The sequence below is a fragment of the Vanacampus margaritifer genome, chromosome 1 (genome assembly GCF_051991255.1).
Source record: "Vanacampus margaritifer isolate UIUO_Vmar chromosome 1, RoL_Vmar_1.0, whole genome shotgun sequence".
NCBI lineage: Eukaryota > Metazoa > Chordata > Actinopteri > Syngnathiformes > Syngnathidae > Vanacampus > Vanacampus margaritifer.
The window spans coordinates 54,594,490-54,615,711 of record NC_135432.1 but is presented as its reverse complement, the minus strand read 5'-3'; the positions used below and the strand labels follow the sequence as shown (position 1 = coordinate 54,615,711).

The following is a 21,222-nucleotide window of genomic DNA, read 5'->3' as shown; positions in this document are numbered from 1 at the left end:
TACGACAGCACCCCCGAAGAGAAAATACATTTTTGTTGATTTGTGGTGAATATTTTTGTCAATCTTCGACTACTTTTGTCACCTAATCCTACGTGTTGAAAGATATTATAACATTTTTAATACCTAATTTCATATATCAACTATTGTTACACATTATGAACATTCCAATTCTTTATATTAACCTTGTCGAAATATGTTGTGTCCTGTGCAGAGCAGATGGTGTTGATTTCGGTATAATCTGCCCTTAAACTGGGTCATACTATTTAGTCTAAAAAAGTTCCTTCTCAGCGCTTTGTGCGAAAACACATTTCGGTCTTGAAAACAAAATTTGCTTTGAAATAACACACACACACACTCTTTACTTTCTTCATCAGTCACGGCCACCGTAAATTTGGTCCAACTTGTTTGTGAGATTTTGTTATGGGGAAAAATAGAACCTTCAACTATATAACATATTCAGTCCCGAACACACACCCAAATCTGACCTTGTTTACGCCACTGCTCACGGAAAAGTACCAGAGAGTATGTTTAGTCTATAAATGAAAAGGAGGAGGTCTTTTTAACTATAAGAAGCTATTGTACACGTAGAAGAGCACATTTGACGCTCTGAAATCCCACGTTCTTTAAGTGATGAAATCGGAAGCTGTTGGAATGCCCAGAGATCTCTGAAAGATTCAAAATCATTTTTGCAAAGGTGTATTTTTCTTGCATTAAATCTATCCTCATTTTTGGAACACGCAAAGAGGACAAAATTCCATTATTCCTCTTCAGTGTCCATAATGACACATATGATGTTGCAATATTTGTCTTCAAATAAATTTGTTCTTTTTGTGAATGTTCAGAAGATTTTTTTTTTTTTGCTTGAGCTGTTGGAGAAGACGCATCTGTGTCAGAGTGGCCATTAATATCTCCCTCATTCAGGCTATAACACGCACACACACACACGCGCACACACACACACACACACACACACACACACACACACACACACACACACACACACACACACACAACTTTTTTTTTTTTTAAAGCAGCATTCTTTTACAGCTTATATACAGATACACAGCAAAGTTTTGCAATAATAACTTCAGCACATGACGTCCCGTATGTCAACATTCCATCGTCACTCAACGCCCACGTTGGGCTTTAATCTATTATGGAAAAACGAAACTTAAATCTGCTCCATCTATTGAAAATGTTTGCAAGCCTGCCCTCTATTGGTCTTCCTGCAGTTTCGTTTTCACCAGAAGCAATAAAAAACACCCAAGCCGGAAGTAGCATTCACTTTGACCAGGACGGGACAAGATGGGATTTTGTGAGTCTTTCACTTCTCTCTCTCTCGCTCTCTTTTTTAAACTATCATCACGTTAGACAGCACTGGTAAGAAATGAGATGGAGTTGTTGAATTAAACATTCTAACGTACTGTTTTGTTTTTCAGTGACGACGGGTCTAGCTGTGGCTGCGGGTGCAAGTAAGATGTTTGACACTGTTGAGCGATCATAAACAGCCATTTGTAGAGAAGTTGATAGATATTATAACATTTTAATACTTCATTTCATATATTAACCAGTGTTACACATGATTAACATTTTAAATTCTTTATATTGACCTTGTCGAGATGTTTTGTGGTGTTGTTTTCAGTATAATCTGACCTTAAACTGGTACACAGTGTTTGGGCCAAAATTCCTTTTGCCACCGGTCACCGCCACTGTGCATCTGGTTCAACTTGTTTGTGAGATTTTGTTATGGGGAAGAATACGAAAAGTGCCTTGAAAATATATATATTTTGGCTAGAGACGAATACAGCTGCATCTGTGTACTAAGAGTTCTGTTATTTAATATGTCCTTCAACTGTATAACACATTTTGCTTATTCATGAAGGGAGAGGTATTTTGCTTGTAGACTTGACTGTAATAAAAGGCTGGCTCTTCGAGAGAAGGGTGTGCCTTGTTGATCTGAAACTGTCTGAGTTTGATTGATAATGCAACGGAGATCTCCGGGGGGGAAATCATCCTGCGCAGGAAACTCTGTTCATTTCTTATCTCACAATGTGATTTATTGGACACGCAAAAGTATGGATTTTTAACTACTTCCTTCAAAGTACAAATTGTCTGTTTTCACTCATGTGGTTGACTTGACTTTCGGTCCAGCTGGTACGGTGCTTCTGGCTCCGGTGGCCTTGGGAGCTATTGGCTTCACTTCGGCTGGGATCGCGGCAAGCTCCTATGCTGCCGGCATGATGTCAAGCGCAGCCATCGCTAACGGAGGCGGGGTGGCGGCAGGCGGCTTGGTGGCTGTCTTGCAGTCTGCAGGTAAAGTCATCGAAATCTGCAAGATCAGAACTGCATGTTGAGTGCGCGCATAAAGTTAAAGCAAATCGGGGAGTGAAATGCCAGGAAAATAATCCCAAAATTTAGCAAGTACATGAGAAAGAAGGTAAATAAATGCAGTGTTTATTTTCTCCCCATGTCGTAGGCATGGCTGGTTTGTCGGCCACTGCCTCTGCAGCTGCGGCCGGTGTAGGAGGAGCTGTGGGAGCAATCGTCTCTGCATTTGTCTGAAGCCAACCTTTATGGCCATTGGATAATATTTCATGTACTATTATGTCAATGACATGTATCCTAAGTCAATAAAACGTCAGTTATGGCAACAGTTCATCATCTTTGGTTGGAATGAATGAATCCAAGTTCCTGCATCCCTAAACATGATTATTCTTATTGAGTGCAAGAATCCATGTTAAAGCAAGAGAGGAGACAACTGGCAGAAATGAAAGTAAATTCCATTTTAGGTGACAACTTTTTTTTTTTTTACAACATACCAAATTTCATAACATACAATTTATTTGTAATGCTAAACACATTAATATTTTTTAATCAACCACATGTACAACATGTCACTAATGTGCAAGATCAAATTTAAAATCTTTTTTTTTTTAAACTCTGACATTTAACAAATTTACAACAAACAAACATGACTGATAAAAAAAATATTTCATGTGCAATGATTTCAAGCCATGTTAGCATAGAATTTCTTCCTTTTTTAAACAACTTTTTACATTTCGGAGCACTTCCACCATTATGACTCCGTAGTTTCCCGTGCGTCCAGATGTTTACTGCCTCTCCATCAAGATGTCAAAGAAGTCATTTCTTCGCAAGTCTCTGCGCAATTCCGTAGGGAACATGACAGGCCACCGTGCCAAGTTCGGCCGCTCCTTCCACATGAAACATCTGGTCGTCAAAAAAAATGTGCGGCCTGATCTTCTCAAGCATGGGGCCTTTGGGCGCTCCGGCGAGAAAGAGAGCCTCGTCAATTTCCAGCCCCCACGACCGCAGGGTTTTTAAGGCTCTGGTACCAGAACTGGCGGCACTGCGAGCCGTCACCAGGTAGGTGCGGATGGGACAGTCCATGCGCAGGCCTTTGTCAAAAAACTTCCTCTGGAGTTTACCCAAAGCCTCCAAGAAGCCCTTCAGTGGGCCCTGCGGGAAGATGGAAGAGCACAGTGAGGACGTAACATATTATTATTACTTTACAATAAGTGTGGCCTTATAAATCTTTTTGACGCAACTTTCTGGGTTGTTTTATATAAAATGACCCAAGTAAAGGATCTGACCAATATTTATGAGTTGTTTTACGCTGAAAGACCCATTTCTTGACTCAAAGTTGGATCAAATCGACCCAAGTAGAGCATCAGTCCATTTTTGACCCATAGTTGGGTTATTTTTGACCCAACTATTTTTTAGAGTGCAATTGACTTCCCCTTTAACTCATTCACTGCCATTGACGGCTATAGACGTCAAAAATTCATTTGAACTATTTCTATTAGTTTTTAATTTTTCCCCACTTTTGTTGAGTATGAAAACCTAGTGTTTTTTAAATATTGTATTAGAACAGATATAAAATTTGTGATTAATCGTGAGTTAACTAGTGAAGTCATGCAATTAATTACAATTAAAAATAGTACTCACCTGATGCCCTTAATTTTTAATCTTTTGTTTAAAAAAAAGATTATTAAAAAAAGAGAAAAGATTATTAAAAAGTTAGGGGCATCAGGCGATTAAAATTTGTAATCGTAATTATTCGCATGACTTCACTAGTTAACTCATGATTAACCACAAATTTTATATATGTTCTAAATATACAATAATTAACAAAAATGGAAAATATAAACTAATAGAAATAGTTCAAATTAATTTTTGACATCTATAGCTGTCAATGGCAGTGAATGAGTTAAGTAGATGGTAGCTATTGTAAACCAGCATTATGCCACTTGAGCAAAATTACAACACACAATAACATTTGCATGTAGCAGAACAACAGCTCTTAACTCATTCATTGCCATTGACAACAATTCAATATTAATACTATTTCTATTAGTTTAAGATTTTTTCCACTTTTGTTAACAAAAATATGAAGACCTAGAATTTTTTTTATTGTACATTTAGAACAGATATAAAATTTGTGATTAATCGTGAGTTAACTATTGAAGTCATGCGATTAATTACAATTAAAAAATAATAATTGTCTGACTAATTTTTTAATAATCTTTTCTTTTTTTTAAAATTAGGGGCATCAGGCGATTAAACTTTTTAATTGTAATTAATCACATGACTTCACTAATTAACTCACGATTAACCACAAATTTTATATCTGTTCTAAACGGACAATATGTTTTTTTCTAGGTTTTCATACTCGTTAACAAAAGTGGAAACAAATGTGAAACTAATGGAAATAGTTCAAAAGAATTTTTGACGTCTATAGCCGTCAATGGCAGTGAATGAGTTAATAATCCAAAAGAAGACAAAAAGTGTATTTACTGTATTTTATGCACCTCGATTACACGATTTAGCACATTTTTAACCATTTGATTTGTAAAATGACGGTTAGTCAAATTAATTGGAGCTTGAGCTCCTTCTTTTTCTATTAAATGGCTACAAACAGCATTCAGTTCAAGTGCTGCCACGTCAGTCGCACTCTCAAGCAAACCCGCAACTATGATTTCCATTTGTACTTAAGAAGCTGTCATCCTTCAGCGTTGACTTTGTGTATACTGTACATGGTCCAGAGGCTTGTTCTCATGGGCCTTCTCGTGCTCAAAGAACTTGTCCAGTCCGTGGGCCTTGAAAATGCGTTCCGACTCGTCGGAGAAAAGGACGGCGTCGCCGTCAAAGGCGACGCGAAGCTGACTGTCCGACACTTCCTTCATCTTCTCCGGCGTGAACATGGTGGCTGCCGCGATACCTGACCACACACACGCGCACATTTATATACACTGCATTGTTGCTATTATTGCAGCTGCGTAGTCAAACGGGGCCCAAGCAAAAATGCTACTTGCACGGCTTTGCACTGACCTTCTTCCAGAGCTTCTCGCACCTTGGCAGAGTCGGCAGAAAGGTACAAGTTTGTGTGGTACGCTTTCAGGTAACCTATAGGACTGTTTCCTCCGGTCATGCAGAAGCGCTCGATCAATAAGTCTGAAAGAGGAACAATCAGAAAAGATATTATTGAAAGAAAGTTTTAGTTTAGTTTCAGTATTAGTTTTAGTTTTTTTAAGAATGTGTATTACTTGTGCGCAATATTCAAAAAACACCGTGGGAGCAAGGTCATCTGAAGGTGCTTTTCTATTGGCTGCTGCTAGATGATGTCACTTTTGTGTGACACACTTTCAAATGTCCTGATTCCACTTAATATCAAAATAAATCTACTTAAAATCACATTTTAAATCATCCCCAAAGGCTCATGCATTACATTTATTATCAGAGACTAAATGAAGGACATTTTTGCTATAATTATAGTATAAAAAAAAGTTAACAAATTTTTTTAATTTTTTAATTTTAGTTTTTTCGTTAGTTTTAGTTAACTAAAATAACCTTGGTGGGTGGGAAAACAATGTGTATGAGAGAAGGGAGAACCTTTCAGAGGTCTCTGCAGAACTGCAGTATTCAGGCCTGTATGGTCAGCCAGTCCTTAGTAAAAGGCTACCCGGAGTTTGCCAAAACTCCCCCGAAGGACTCTCAGACCATGAGAAAGAATATTCTACGGTCTGACGAGACAAAGATGAAACTCTATGGCGTGAATGCCAGGCGTCATGTTTGGAGGAAATCATGCACCGCTCATTGCCTGACAAATACCATGTGGATGGAGAAGCATGGCGGTGGCAGCATCATGAAGTGCGGATGCGGAAAGGGACTGGGAGACTAGTCAGGAATGAAGGAAGGAGGAATGTGCATAGACATCCTGGATTAAAAGAAAAACCTGCTCCAAAATGCTCAGGACCTCAGATTGATGAGAACAGGTTATTTCCAACTCAGCCCTGGCCCATGTGTTAACCAATCAGATCGATGAAGCTTTTTGAACCCAATCTTTTCAGAAAAAGGTTTAGACTTAGACACTTCCTGTGCTCACAACTGCCCCTGGTGGCCAAATCCTTGATTGTCCTTTGAACTTTGTGGTTACTTTTTTATTCAGTCTATGTCCCCATAAAAATGGAAACTGGAATCAAAACACCAAAATGTGATCATCTGATCTGGGGTTCAATTATGTAATTTGTTTATGAGTCATTTGTGGGTAGAAAATGAACAAATGGCATGTTATGTTTATGTTTATATTTATGGGGTTTAACAAAAAAATGTGACATTGACAGTGTGTTTTTGAAGGCCTCTTATACATAGAAATAATCATTTAAAAAAAAGAAGTGTTTTTTTTATTCCTGTATTTGCTTGGATGCACTTACTGAAAGCGGATTGTCAGTGTATATATTTTTTCCGAATTATTTACTATTTCATTTGATCAAGTCCTTTTTCCTGTTGTGGTGATTTTATTCCCATTGTTTGTTACTTTTAATCTTGTTTTAGGACTTTGTTATATTTTTTGATTATTTCATATTTTATTTTTGATTATTTCATATTTTATTTTTGATTATTTCATGTACCTTGTTTGCTTTTTTTTTTTTTTTTTTTTTAAACAAATGCTCTTTTTTTTTCTTAGTAGCCTTCATCCTGCACTTTGTTCCTCGGCTTTTGACAACCACATCAGCCCTCAACTGTGACAGAAATCACAGAGCCAGATATGTCGAGAGTTGTGCATGTTTTCCGAATTGTTCCAGTGAGTAATGGCTGAGGGGTCCCCAATTCTCTCGGGGGACATTATTTGGTGTGTGAACCATGAGAAAGAGCCCGTCGTAAACAAACAGAAAACTGGGAATTGGTCAACAAGATGATCTTTGCAAGAAAAATAGTTTAGCACCACAAAATGAAAATCCACATCCATTCTTCCTTCCTTAACATTAACTCATTCACTGCCATTGATGGCGATAGACGTCAAATATTCATTGTAACTATTTCTATTAGTTAAAAAAAAAAATTCTACTTTTGTTAACAAGAGTAGAAAAACCTATATATTTTTTATTGTACATATAAAACAGATATAAAATTTGTAATTAATTGTGAGTTCACTAGTAAAGTCATGCGATTAATTACAATTAAAAAAAATTAATCGCCTGACGCGTCGAATTTTTAATAATCTTTAAGTCGCGTCAGGCGATTAAAAATTTTAATTGTAATTAATCGCATGACTTCAATAGTTAACTCACGATTAATCACACATTTTATATCTGTGCTAATAGTACAATCAAAACAAAATCTAGGTTTTCATATTCTTGTTGACCAAAGTGGAAAAAAATGTTCAACTAATAGAAATAGTTCAAATGAATTTTCGACGTCTATAGCCGTCAATGGCAGTGAATGAGTTAACAAAGGATGCAAGGGTGTGACATCCTGCACACGCACATTCTTCCTAAAACAAGGTCGTGACGTTAGAGTGGAAGGAAGCTGAGCTGTGCAGGGCAACAAGTATTATATTGAAGAAAAGACTACACCCAACTTCAAAATACTTAAGTGTGCCTCGGAAACACGACAGAGAAATAAAATTTAATGAAAGTGAAATCATCCTTTGTTGGGTAATAATTAGTGATGGGAAAATGAAGTGTCATGAAACCCTTGCCACATTTTTTAAATCCTCTAGATCAGGGGTGCTCAAGTTCGGTCCTCGAGGGCCCCTATCCAGCCTGTTTTCCATGTTTCTCTCCTGCAGCACAGCTGAATGTAATGATCAGCTAATCAGCAAGCTTGCCCAGAAGCATGATAACGAGCCTGATCGTGAATCAGGTGCGTTAGTGGAGAGAAACATGGAAAACAGGCTGGATAGAGGCTCTCGAGGACCGAACTTAAGCACCCCTGCTCGAGATGTTGCACTTGGGATAAAGATAAAGAAATGGATGAAATCTCCACTGCAGCTTTAAACCAAGAGTGCCGTCAAAAGGAGTCCAAAAAATATCACAAGTGCTTCATGAAGCTTCATTTTCCCATCACTAGTTATTATGTGTCTTGTAACTCACTGTGATGATTGATAGTATTGATGAGTCGGAGGCCCACGTATGCGTGGTTGTTGGTCACGAGCACCACGTCAAACAGCTCCTCGCTCTGAGGGTAAAGCTCCCGCAGTCGACTGTTGACAGCCTCCAGAGCCTGGGAACACCACCAAGCGCACATTGAAGATGGAACTATACAAACCTCCGGAATCACTGGTTGGGCTGCACGTGTCTCTTTGTTCTTTAATCCTTATTTTTCTTCACCACCCCCAGATGCTTCACGAAGCAGCATGTTAAGTCTTTGCGGGGGAGGGTTAAAGGCTCAGTTGGCAGAAGACTGAGATATTTCTGACGGCTGAATTATTGCAGTGGATGTTCTTATTATTATTCTACAATCTTCGGGGAACTCACGAAATTACCAATGCCGAGTGCACCCTTGCACAGGTGTGTGTTATTCATGGAATTTTACGGCAGGGGTTTGCAACCTGCGGCTCTGGAAATCCCTTTCCTGTGGCTCCCTGTGGATCTCTAAAAAAAATAGCAGAAACTATAATTATTATTATTTTTACATATTTAGAAATTCATCAAATAGTCTTCAAATGAATTTAGATCTAAAAACAAATTAATAATTAAATATTCAAAGAGTGTCGTAGTCCAAGAAAATGAAAGACGAAAGGTAGATGAAATTGAAAGTCCAAAAAGTGACCATAAAATGTCCAAAAAGGAAGATGAAAATTTGAAATTTCCCATAAATATACATGAAATTGCCAAAAATGTCTTCTTTTTTTTAAATAAAAAGGAATCTACAAAAAATGACTGTAAAATATATTTAAAAAATTCCCAGAAAAGTCGGACAATTTGTTTTTTAAAAAAAAAATGTTCAAAAGGTAAATTTAAAATGTCCAAAAACAAAAAAAGAAATCCTGGAATTGACCATAAAATGTACACATAATTGCCTCAAAAAGTCAGAAAATTGATTTAAGAAAAGGCAGGAAAGAAATTGTTCCAAAAGTAACCATGAAATGTCCAAACCAAAAGAAGAAATCCCCCAAATTACCATAAAATGTCCACAAAATTGCCATAAATGTCAGAAAATTTACAGCAAAAAATGCAGGTGAGAAAATAAAATAAAATGGCCATAAAATTTTGCAAAAAATGAAGAGGGGCAGATAATTACCACGTCCATAAAATTGCCGAAAATGTCAGAAATTTGTCAAAAAGGCAGAAAACTCAAAAAACGAAGTATGAAAAATGACACCCCCAAAAATAAAAAAACTGAAGATGAAATGCAGAAGAAAATTAATATTAAAGTATTGAATACGGCATATTTTTCTGTTCTGGTGCAGCTCTAATCAGCTCTTGGGCCCTCATTAAATTACACTAGCACTAACGCACTGTTTCCTTCATCACGATCCTCAAATGTTGTTTGATTTTTGCTTATTGAATTGGCCTAAAATGGCTCTTTTGGCAAGAAAGGTTGCTGACCCCTAGTATAAAAGGTAAAGTAGCATCATTTGATGATTTAATTCCCACCCTAAACATGCCAGTCTGCGTTTGACCTGATAGATGCACAACGGTCATGTGACTTTTCTGACCTTGACGAAGGAGAAGGCAGGTCCAGGACTGAAAGGCTGACTTTCATGCTCCAGCTGGTACTTGAGATATTCCTCCATGCCTTGCCGCTGGTAGATCTGCTGCTCGCGTTCCATGTTGAAGAGCACCCGCGACGACACGGCGATGGTGATGGCGTTCTCGGGTTTGGGCTGAGAGATGATCAATAGAGTACAGGAGTCCATTATTACAGTGCCGCATGGCGCTCCTCATGCTGTTGTAAGTGGGTGTATATGGTTTACTGTTATGATTGTGCTTTCAGTCAAGTGTGTTATGGATGTATTATGCTTATGCGGTTACTATGTCCCTTGTGATGAAAATGTGACGATGATGTTTTAGACGTATTAGCCACTTTTAGTTTGCCAAAGTTACTTTATTACTTATGATAATAAGTTGCTATACAGTTGTTATGTGTTATCACAGCTTGTCCCGCCCAGTCACTCTTAGTTTATCCTTTTGTCCCACATAAAAGATTTACTCCTTATTAATATTTACTATTATCTACAATTGAGGACATCTAAAAAAATACTATGGCAAACTTTCTACAATGGTTGCACTACATAATATTTTCAACTTAAAGTCATGTTAGCCATCTAAACAAAACAAGCTAGCTAGCCAAAAGTCAACAAGTATAATTATAATGAAACATTCATTTGTCGGACAAAATGAATAAGATTTATTTTCAGGTCATACCACATGATATCTAAATAAGGGTAACTTTTCTACATAGTTGTGAGACAGTACAAACCTGATAGCTGCTTGCATGGGTTCTTGACTGTCTTGTGGATCGTACAAACTCCTGTCTTTAAAAGTATTTCAAAATAAAAGTCCCAGATTGGTGATTTCTTTTTGCTCGCACCACATGATGATAATTTATAAAATGGGCATCATTGGACAAACGTATTCGTCAAGACACTGTTTCCCAAATCCCGTGTCTTGTCTTCATTTGGGTCCAAATTCTGCACCTCACGTGACTTTATTCCATAAATATCAAATTTTCTTTTAATTTTTACATCGTTTGAGTTACTGTATTAAAGAAATCATTGTAATCGGTTCCCTCAATCCATTTGAGTAGAACAAACTCATCTGCTTTTACAGTGTAGCCTCGGTTATGGTTTGTCGTTATGGAGCTGGCAGCAACAAGGTGACAGTGATACAAAACACTTCATCCCCTCTGCAAGGTCACATGCCACAGTGCCTACATGTGAACACTGTAACTTAAAGCCGCAATATGGAACTTTTTCCCCCCAAAATAACTTTACAGTAAGCTTTTTATTTGACCATTAATGACTGAAATGCCTTCTAATTAGTAGATTAACACCTTAGCTGTTCACAATGGGTACTCCTGCAAGCATCTGGCCAATAGTTTTAAGACTGCAATCGGGTTAGAATTTCCCACGCCCTGTCTGCGGATGTGACGTAATGTGCGTGGTGTGTATGTGAAGAACGGTATGTGCAGTTTAATTTTTCGTCAGCAGGTGGCAGTAGCGATTCGAAAAGGAATATTCTTCACTTCAGTAGCTTTAACATGGATTGGGCTGAAATAAAAGAGTTTGCCATTTGAGTTCGTGTAAAGAAAACATTTAAGATAGAATAATATTTTATTGTCCCATACTTGTGGATGCTCCAACAGGTTGCAAAACAGCCGGAGGCAACCTTTCCCTTTCCCCGCCTCAATGAACAGGGGCTGCTTCTGTTGACTGTTAGACCGTCTTGTCTCAACTGTGCACATTTTAAAATAACCCACGCAAGCTTTTGGAAATGACAAAAGTCATTCTCCAACTTGGTTATCAAACGGTGTCAAGGAAAATCAACAAAAGCATACTCACCGGTTGAGGCTTCCTTGTCGGAGTAGAGGGCTTCACAAGTCTCTTAGTATCTTCCCAGTTGCTGCTCGCACCATTTCGGCTCTGTCCGCTGACAGTCGAAGTTTCACCGTTGCTTAAATTCATTTTGAAAAAAAAAAACCGTTTCTTCACTATTTCACGTCTTTACTGTGTAGTCTCCCTTTCCTCTCTGCCAGGAGTTGCCACCAAAGTGCTGTCTCACTCCCGAGCTTCTTTGCACTCGGCATACGAGATCAGTCAGACTGCAGCCGCACAGTCTGGAAAAGGAACAACATGAGGAAGAATGTCAAGAGGCGTGCACTCACTGAAGGAAAATCAACATTCACGGTGACAGTTGTTTTTTACCCGCAGCATCGCGAGCGCGCTCCATCTATTCGAGATCTTCGTTGCTTCTCTTTCCTCTCACATCCACGTTAATGACCTGCAGTCATTTGGCATCCTCCCCTTTATTTTAACCCCTTCAGCGGAGCAGCAGAGCATTTGATTGAGTGCGGCAGACGCTTGTTGCATGACTGGATGCCGTCGAGTGGAGCAATGTCACGATACCTGATATCATATCTTGAATTGATATGTTCAAATGAAGATATTTGTGTATATTAATTTTTATCTTTATTCATTACACGCTATGTGAATTCTCCATCCTGTCATCCACTACCACTTCATACTGCTGCTCACCAGTATGGGAAATTGAGTCCTCTATGGGTGATTTACTCCCCTCCAGCTCTTTTTGTCTCACCTCTTCTCATGTGAGTCCCTGCAATCTAACCACCGAAGCAGCACTCAATGTTGCCAGGCAACAGCCACAGACTGGGACCTTGGAAGGAAAACCCACTACTGAAATCTGATTGGACGCGGGAACAGCATTCAGTGTCGATTCACTGGCCACTTCATTGGGTACACCTGCACAAGCTAATGAGACCTATGAAAATACTTTGATCATTGGGGTTGTTGTTTGCAGTGCGGTCGAACTGAGGAGTTTGTGAAATAGTTTACCTTCATATCATTGTGGAAATGAGAGGGAGCAACATATTAGTCAATGCATTTATCTCATCCTCCATCCTAGTCTATTATTTTATGACACAGCTCTTGTGTTGCTGTACCTGCACAGAGCTGCATTTAGAAACAGGCACGCATGAAAGATGAAAGTGAAAATTGTGCTTTGAAGACATGAAACGTATAACAAAATAACTTATTTACAAACCTATTTAGAGCAGCACATGAGGGCTTGTGCATTGATGATGCTGAGCAGACATCTTTGCAGACACTCAACGAAGAAGAAGACAGATAGATGCTTCCTGAACATTCATCATCGTGTTCAGTGTCATGGCAGGGTTTGGAACCCATCCAAGGTGCAACTTCATCATTTTCAATTAACAAGTTACAAATGTAGTCAGTTTATCAGGGTGACAATTTGGCATATCAGTTGATTAACTATTACTACTGTTGTGACTCAGTGCATGGAGGCTAATCACATGACTTTGGCTCACAGCACAATAATTGTTTGCTCCAAAATACTTTTGAAGTCGCAGGGATTTTGACACACATGCGTAATTGGTTGAAGAAAAATATTACTCAATAATTTTTAATTCAGTACACAAAAGTAGTAGTTTAAGTGGCAGTCTTGAAAGTATTTGGGTCAGGCTAATTTGGCCCTCTCCACTAAAGTTTCAACAATAATAATAGTAGTACAAGTTTTATATTATGTACCGTGGCTTAAATGTTTCATATTTCATAACCACATTGAGTTGCATATCCTAGGACCTAGACAGTCTGCATCACTTTATTCTGTGAAATCCTTTAGCGTTAGAGTCCACTCATATTCTTATTCTGCTGCAGGAGATAATTAATGTTGCTAGCAGCAATAATGAAGTCTTACCGGTACTGTAAGGGGGGGTCAATTCTTCATGTTTTTTGCCACTGCTTCTTTCTTTTAATCGCCCTGTTTGCTAATATGACAAGCAATACTGTAGTGAGGGCGCGGACTTTGTCGCTTACTCGACGTAGGGAGAAGTGACGCCACCGGCGGCCATCTTGCGTTGCCATATATGATGCTATGCCATGTCACAAAGCTTTTCAGGTCAGGGTGTACCCTGCCTACTGCCCCGAAGCCAGCTGGGATAGGCTCCAGCGCCCCCCGCGACCCTTGTGAGGACAAGCGGTTAAGAAAATGGATGGATGGATGGGTGGATGTAAATAATACTTGAAATACCATGGTATTTACTATTTACAATACAATTACATCCCTATACTAAAAAGTACAGTACGTATATGTAATATTATTGTAAGCTGCTGGAACATTATAAACAATTACATTAACACTTCACTTAAATATTTGTAAACAAACAATTCTTAAATGTATAAAGACAGAACTGTATACTATATATAAGTATTTTTGAAAGCGGTGCAACATGGCCGGTTAGCTCAGTTGGTTAGAGCGTGGTGCTAATAACGCCAAGGTCGCGGGTTCGATCCCCGTACGGGCCAATGATTTTTTCTTTTTTCTTTCATAAATTATTTTTTTCAATATAGCTCCAACGTTTGGCAATGACGTGTTATGTGTAATGAGACTCAGCTCAGCCCCCCAAAATGTTGACGTAAGTCTCTTGCCGTTTATCAAAAAGATATTATGTTGCTACTATGGGGCCATTATTGAAATCCTACTAAAGAATGAATTTACAAGACATAGTCATTTCATAAAACTACAATCTACCACAATTAGAAGTGTTTGTAATAGTACTTTGGCTATTTCACAGCACAAGCAGGAAAATAATGTTCCCGTTTTATTTACATCTTGTCTTGAGGATTAAGAGAACTATAATTTTGGTCATTTTTAATTTTAGCCATGACCGTCATGACCCCTGTATGTTATTTTTGTCATTCATTTATTTGAGTAAGTTATTGGTTAGGCGATTAGGATAAAGTTAATTATAAATGATAAAACTAAAAACTGAAAATGACTTCTTCTTTTTTTTTATCAGTTAATATATTGCAGTGCAGTGCTACATATTAAAAAGGTTTGTCGTATGGCGATCTGCACAATACAGTTTATTATTCAAAATTTTAAAATTCGCCTAAAACACGCGTAACTGCTCATCTTAGCCACCAGGAGGCGTGCTACTACAAGCAGTAAGGAGTACAATCGGCACATGGCCATTTCACTGGAAACACCCAAAAAGTTCTCTTCCCTTGAAAAAAACAAAACAAAATCGCGTGATTGTTTCGAATTTACAGCCGCTAACTTTTAGTTTCAGTACTGATAATAAATAATAGGCTACATATAATCACATACGTCAAAATTACATCTACTGTGGTCACAGTAGTAACATAACATGTCAAGTAAAAAAATTAATCATTTTTTGGCAGGTAAAGCTGTCACCCGGCCTGTCCCACTCTATTCTTTTAGGGGTGTGTCTGAGCGGTGGTGTTTTTACTTCTCAGGGGAGCAATAAAACGTGTGTGAATAATTCACATTATATGCATGCTCTTTGGTTGACTGGACCCGTTTTGAAACCTGCTCGGAGACGGGATGTACTGGTCAAAGGTTAGCGTGGGTGTCACGGAGGTCGTGGGGAAAAAGAGGGTTCCTCTTGTATAACATTGTCACAGCCAACCATCCAAATTCCTCCACTGCAGACGATGTGATACCCCTTGCGATACTCCATGGGTCATGTGACTAACATGAGTGCTCAAGAGAGGTTAAGCCCACCCCCCTCTTTCTTTTCTTTACCATCCTCACACATATGCTACTATAACAATAAAAGACAATAGTGGCCACTTGAATTTAAAATGGGGGTGGGGCTATCGTTAGTGTTAAGCATTGTTAACCCAGCAAAGTCCCTGCTTAGGAAAAATACGATTTTAAAGACTGATGTTCTTGTGGTTCCCTTTGGCAATATATTTTGATTTGCTAAAAAAAAAAGAAGAAGTTAAGATACAGAGTAAAAAAAAAAAGTGTTTATTGCTTTGAGTGTGCCAGATTACTTTATATACTGTAAATTCCAGTCTATACTTTTCTCTTCATTTGAAATAGGTGTTGCAAAAATATTCATGCATTCATTCCCCCCCCCCCCCCCCCTCCCATGCATTCACAACATCACTGAGGGAAAATGGAACCCTATGCAGCGAAATCAGGCAAATTAGGGGTGGGAATCTTTGATTCTCTCACGATTTGATTCGGATATTTGGATCTGTGATTCGATTTAGAATCGATTTTCGATTCAGACAACAATTTTTGATTCAAAATGATTTGATTGACTATAATTTCTGCTTCAATTTATGGATGTGCAAAGAATCGTCATGATCTATTCCAGTCTGGGTTGCGAGAGAGAATGTTCAAATGGAGATATTCAAATGTCTTTTTATTTTTTACATTAACTTTTGAATTGTAAGGAAAGTGCATTTTTTCCACGAAAACGGTGTGTGAACCACAACTACTACTCTATGGCGCTAGCTATAATTTTATCGCACAGTACAATTTAGCAGACATCGAACAGTTCCTCAAAAAGAGTCCAACGCTGGTACACACACTTAAATGCAAACCCACCCCGAACATAGCTAGCTCAAGGCTACTGCACAATGGAAAGTGCCATTGACTTGCTAATGCTAATTAGCGCGCTAGTTGTGGCACTTTTATCACTCAAAAGAACTGCTATTCATACAAAACGTTTCAGGGAAGCATACAGAGAAGCATCTTAATATTACTCACTGGCATATGCTCTTGCCACGCTGCAAAAAACAACTTTTGTTGGCATAATTTGATTGTGACTTATTCTTTCCACTCTCTAATGTGGCTACAATAACAGTGTATCAGAACGCGTGGAACCATACTGCCCCTAAGTGGCCAAATCCGGGTACAACATGAACAGCGCTCCCAATACAGGCACACACAAACAAGGGCAAGACAGTGTCAAATAATTGAAATAAAATCGATTTTGGGACATTTAAAATAGATTCTGGATTGTATTAAATGAGAATCACGATTCTTATGAGAATCGTTTTTTTGGCACACCCCTAATATATATATATATATATATATATATATATATATATATATATATATATATATATATATATATATATATATATATATATTGTAGCATTAATGTTCCCCTTTAACCTGTACAACCCAAATGGTGAGGAGGAAATGTTGTCAAAAAGGGAAGTCAAAATAAACAAGTGAGATCATGTGGTTGCGTAAGTGTGCACATCTTCATATAATTAGAATGTGACTGGGTTCAGAATCAACCAATCACATTTAAGATCATGTTAAATGGGAGTCAGCACACATTTGCCACAATTTAAAGAGACAATGTTTAGCCCTGAATAAAATTCAGGTTGTTCCAGTAAGCTTTTATTGACATTTGTTTGGTTTCTAGCAGAAGTTTGAAGACTGTGTGGTATTTGTAACAGTACAGAATTCATTTCACCTTGATTAAGGCCCCGTTTCATTATATCAGTTGTTTATTTTTAATTCTCACAAAGTTGTTAAAAACTGAGTTACAAAGGTTTTAGGTTCTATTAACTCATTCACTGCCATTGACGGCAAAAATTATTTTGAACTAATTCTACTAGTTTAACTTTTTTTCCCCCACTTTTGTTGACAAGAGTATGAAAACCTAGAAAAAAATATTGTACATTTAGAACAGATATTTAAAAAAATAATAATCGCGAGTAATCGACTATTGAAGTCATACAATTAATTACAATAAAAAAATAATCGCCTGACGCAATTTAAAAAAAATATTTAAAAATTAGGGCCGTCTGTTCTAAATGTACAATTAAAAAAAATTCTAGGTTTTCATACTCTTGTTAACAAAAGTGGGAAAAAAAATTAAACTAATAGAAATGCTTCAAATGAATTTTTGACATCTATAGCCGTCAATGGCAGTGAATGAGTTAATGGTGGAAAGAGTATCCTTGTTGTTTTTTCATCACAAAGACATGGCATTTGAACCAAGATGTGTTTGTTTGCTTGTTTTTAAAACCCACAGCAGTCCATTGCTTGGAAGTGTTGCAGTTGATTTGGCTCCAGGAAAATACTGTTATTCCACTGTGTACTTTTGATGTAGGTTTGCCCTTTGACTTCCGCAATCATGACAACAAGCATTAGCAGCATGCATGTGAAGTCATCATGAACGAACAATGCTAGCAAGCCAGTTTTTTACATAAACAGTTCACCGGCTGCTTCATTTGGATGTTCAAGGCTGCTTGTGTCGTCATCTGATCACACGCCATCCAGCTTGGTCGTCACCATCACGTGCGTGACCTCGGGCCGTTTGCCAAAGACAGATGACCGTCACTAATCAATGTCGGTCACTCAGCTTGAACATGATACCGAGGCTTTTGTCCGGCCCGCCGCCATTAAGGAGAAGGCCGAGCATGTGACGATCGATATGATAGCCGCGGTGAGGCGGAGCCCCCCCTCGGGTGGCACAGAAGTTTGACCTGGTGTTGTCTGGCCACGAGACGTTGGTGAACTTTGGCCTTAAAGCGTTGAGAACGTCAAAAGCGTCGGTGGTAACGAATGATATCTTCACTTGATCTCCGCTGCCTTGATGCGCGGGTCGTTTTCACTCATTACTTTGTCACTGTTGTATTCAAAGATGCTCACCACGCCTTCCACTGTGCTTTACTTTACCCAACATGCCGAGTATTAGTATGGAAATGAAACAGCCACTCACTGCTCTGAATTATTTGCACCCACATTATCATACAAATGGTTCCACCTTTACTGTATTTACCAATACAATAGTGTTTAACGACTTTCTCTGTTTTTTATCTGGCAACAGCAGGTCAGCAATAGTGCTCGGCAAATCAAAACGGAAAACAATGAGTCTAATCAGAGTCGACCCTCCCTACACGCAGATCATGTACTTTACGTGGGGGAGGGGTGGGGGTCCTCATTTTGATGTGATATGATGGAAACCGCAGCCATGCATATATGTTTGCTTTATAAGGTTATCTTAACTCATTCACTGCTATAAACGTCAAAAATTCATTTGAACTATTTCTATTAGGTTCACATTTTTCACCCACTTTTTTTTAACAAACAAGAGAAAACCTAGAAAAAATGTATTGTACATTTAGAACAGATATAAAAATTTGTGATCAATCTTGAGTTAACTAGTGATGTCATGTGATTAATTACAATAAAAAAAAATCGCCTGATGCCCCTAATTTAAAAAAAAAAAGAAAAGAAAAGATTATTAAAAAAAATTAGGGGCGTCAGACAATTACATTTTTAAATTGTAATTATTCGCATGACTTCAATAGTTAACTCACGATTAATCACAAATTTTATATCCGTTCTAAAAGAACAATAAAAAAAATTCTAGGTTGTCACACTCAAAAAAATGTGAAACTGATAGAAATAGTTCAAATGAATTTTTGGCGTCTGTAGCCGTCAATGGCAGTAAAAAGGTAAAGGTAAATAAGGTAAATTCCACTGATTGTCACACCCAACTAAGTGAATGAGTTAATACTTATTTGTTTTTTCAGGAGTTTAGATACCACATTTGTATTGTTGTCTCATTAGATGCATGGATGTGAAGTGCAAATGGCCATTCAAATCAAATCAAATCAGTTTTTTGTTGTTGTTCTCACTGTCCAAACAGAAACAAATCTGAAAAAAAGATAAGTTGTATAGAAAATGACTAGATAGCTGGAACACCAATATAAATGTATAAGTTGCAAGTAATCACAGCATGCCTGGGGCCCCCCAGGAGCAATTTCAGGTCAACAGATCTGGAATTACAGTAAACACAGCTCCAAAACGGGTTTCAGGTTTGTAGTCCCACTATTTCATGGATTTTTTTTTTCGGGATAGTACCGGTAATTAGGGGTGGGGATCTTTGAATGTCTCACGATTCGATTCCGATTTTTGGGTGTGCGATTCGATTCAAAATCGATTTTCGCTTAGGAATGTTTTTTTTTAATGATTTGATTGACAATGATTTTTGCTCCAATTTATAGATGTTCAAGGAACCGTAATGATCTACTCCAGTCTGACTTGCTAATGCTAATTAGTGCTCTGCTCGCGGCACTTTTATCACTCAAAAGAACGGCTCCACGCTGCAAAAAAAACAACTTTTATTGGAATAACTTGTTCGTGACTTTTTCCTTCTACTCTCTAATGTGGCTACAACTTAACAATTCATCAGACCATGTGGAACCACACTGCCCCTAAGTGGCCACATTGGGTACAACATGAACAGCGCTCCCAATAAAGGCACACACAAACAAAGGGAAGATGGTGTAAAATGATTGAAATAAAATCGATTTTGGGACATTTAAAATCGATTCTGAATTGTACTAAATGAGAATCGTGATTCTTATGAGAATAGATTTTTTGGCACCTTAGTATTGTTGTTGATTTTTGCATGTAATTCCACTTTCTGCCATTAGAGGCGACACACTATTGTTCAACACTAAATTAGGAAGAAAGGAGATTATTGAATTCAACTCAACTTTATTTATGTAGTGCTTTCACATCAACTGCAGCTGCAACAAAGTGCTTTACAGAATAGATGACAGAAAAGTTTAACAATGCAATCATAACAAACCAACGCTATCAGAAAGCAAGAACAAGCAAGGTTTATTTTTTACACTACTGTAAATCTTTGGGCATGATTATTGATGTATATTATGAGAAGCTTGTTAGTTTGGGGAACGTACTGCATGATGATGGTATGGAATGATGTCGGATGTTACACACTTACACTATGTTTTCATTGGATCAATTTACCTCTCAATATACAAAATGTTTTTCTAGCATTTTAAAGTGTTTTAAAATGTAAAGTCAAGTGCCATAAATTATGTAAAATCATGCACATTTCTATACAATTGATTTAACTTGTCTAGTAACAAAAGTTAAATGTTTGGATTAACTAAAGTTTTGCACTTAAAAAAAAATACTTTTATGACATATTATTGTTATTTAAACTCTTGTTACCTTGATTCAGCTACCTCTGGTTAATTACATCACTGTTTTAATATTAGCTTGACTGTGTTCATTTAAAATTATTTTGATATAGCAAAATAATTGTATTTGTTGTTGCACTTTTTTGTTATTGCTGTTTTTGCACTAAATATTAAAACCTGTATGTAATCACAAAGAATAAACCATATTGCACTTTGAGAATTAGGATTGCAATCCTTTTTTCTTTTTTTTTGCAGTAAATGCAGCATAGTCTTCATTTATTTTTGGTGCTTTTAGTCACTTTCAGTTGTGTAAATCTACCCAAGTCTGTTCTTGTACTGCAAATGCTACTTTTGAAAGAAAGAAAGAAAGAAAGAAAGAAAGAAAGAAAGAAAGAAAGAAAGAAAGAAAGAAAGAAAGAAAGAAGGAAGGAAAGAAAGAAAGAAGGAAAGAAAGAAAAAGCTGCATAGGTAATGAGTTA

The 21,222-nt window shown here is 37.6% G+C and overlaps 2 protein-coding genes and 1 non-coding gene across 5 annotated transcripts; 2 read left to right on the top strand and 1 right to left on the bottom strand.

Annotated features, from left to right (window-relative positions):
- Positions 1–1,182: 1,182 nt before the first annotated feature.
- LOC144040381 (interferon alpha-inducible protein 27-like protein 1) lies at positions 1,183–2,656 on the top strand. Its single transcript, XM_077554568.1, has 4 exons — positions 1,183–1,315; positions 1,440–1,472; positions 2,152–2,313; positions 2,477–2,656. The coding sequence occupies exons 1-4, from the start codon at positions 1,306–1,308 to the stop codon at positions 2,560–2,562; spliced, it is 291 nt and encodes a 96-aa protein (XP_077410694.1). The 5' UTR covers positions 1,183–1,305; the 3' UTR covers positions 2,563–2,656.
- An 85-nt stretch (positions 2,657–2,741) lies between these two features.
- Positions 2,742–13,815, bottom strand: LOC144040172 (cytosolic 5'-nucleotidase 1A-like). 3 transcript variants are annotated; one of them, XM_077554235.1, is made up of 11 exons: positions 13,701–13,815; positions 13,026–13,119; positions 12,818–12,934; positions 12,500–12,743; positions 12,170–12,382; positions 11,807–12,081; positions 9,962–10,129; positions 8,394–8,523; positions 5,350–5,472; positions 5,055–5,239; positions 2,742–3,477 (listed from the first exon to the last, which is right to left on the bottom strand). In XM_077554235.1, the coding sequence occupies exons 6-11, from the start codon at positions 11,927–11,929 to the stop codon at positions 3,142–3,144; spliced, it is 1,065 nt and encodes a 354-aa protein (XP_077410361.1). In that variant the 5' UTR covers positions 11,930–12,081; positions 12,170–12,382; positions 12,500–12,743; positions 12,818–12,934; positions 13,026–13,119; positions 13,701–13,815; the 3' UTR covers positions 2,742–3,141. The 3 variants fall into 3 exon arrangements, with proteins under 3 accessions (XP_077410361.1, XP_077410453.1, XP_077410278.1); XM_077554327.1 differs by having other exon boundaries at positions 12,561–12,743; XM_077554152.1 differs by having other exon boundaries at positions 12,170–12,743.
- A 419-nt stretch (positions 13,816–14,234) lies between these two features.
- trnai-aau (transfer RNA isoleucine (anticodon AAU)) lies at positions 14,235–14,308 on the top strand. The gene has a single exon. It is a non-coding gene; the product is annotated as a tRNA-Ile (tRNA).
- The last annotated feature ends 6,914 nt before the right edge of the window (positions 14,309–21,222 follow it).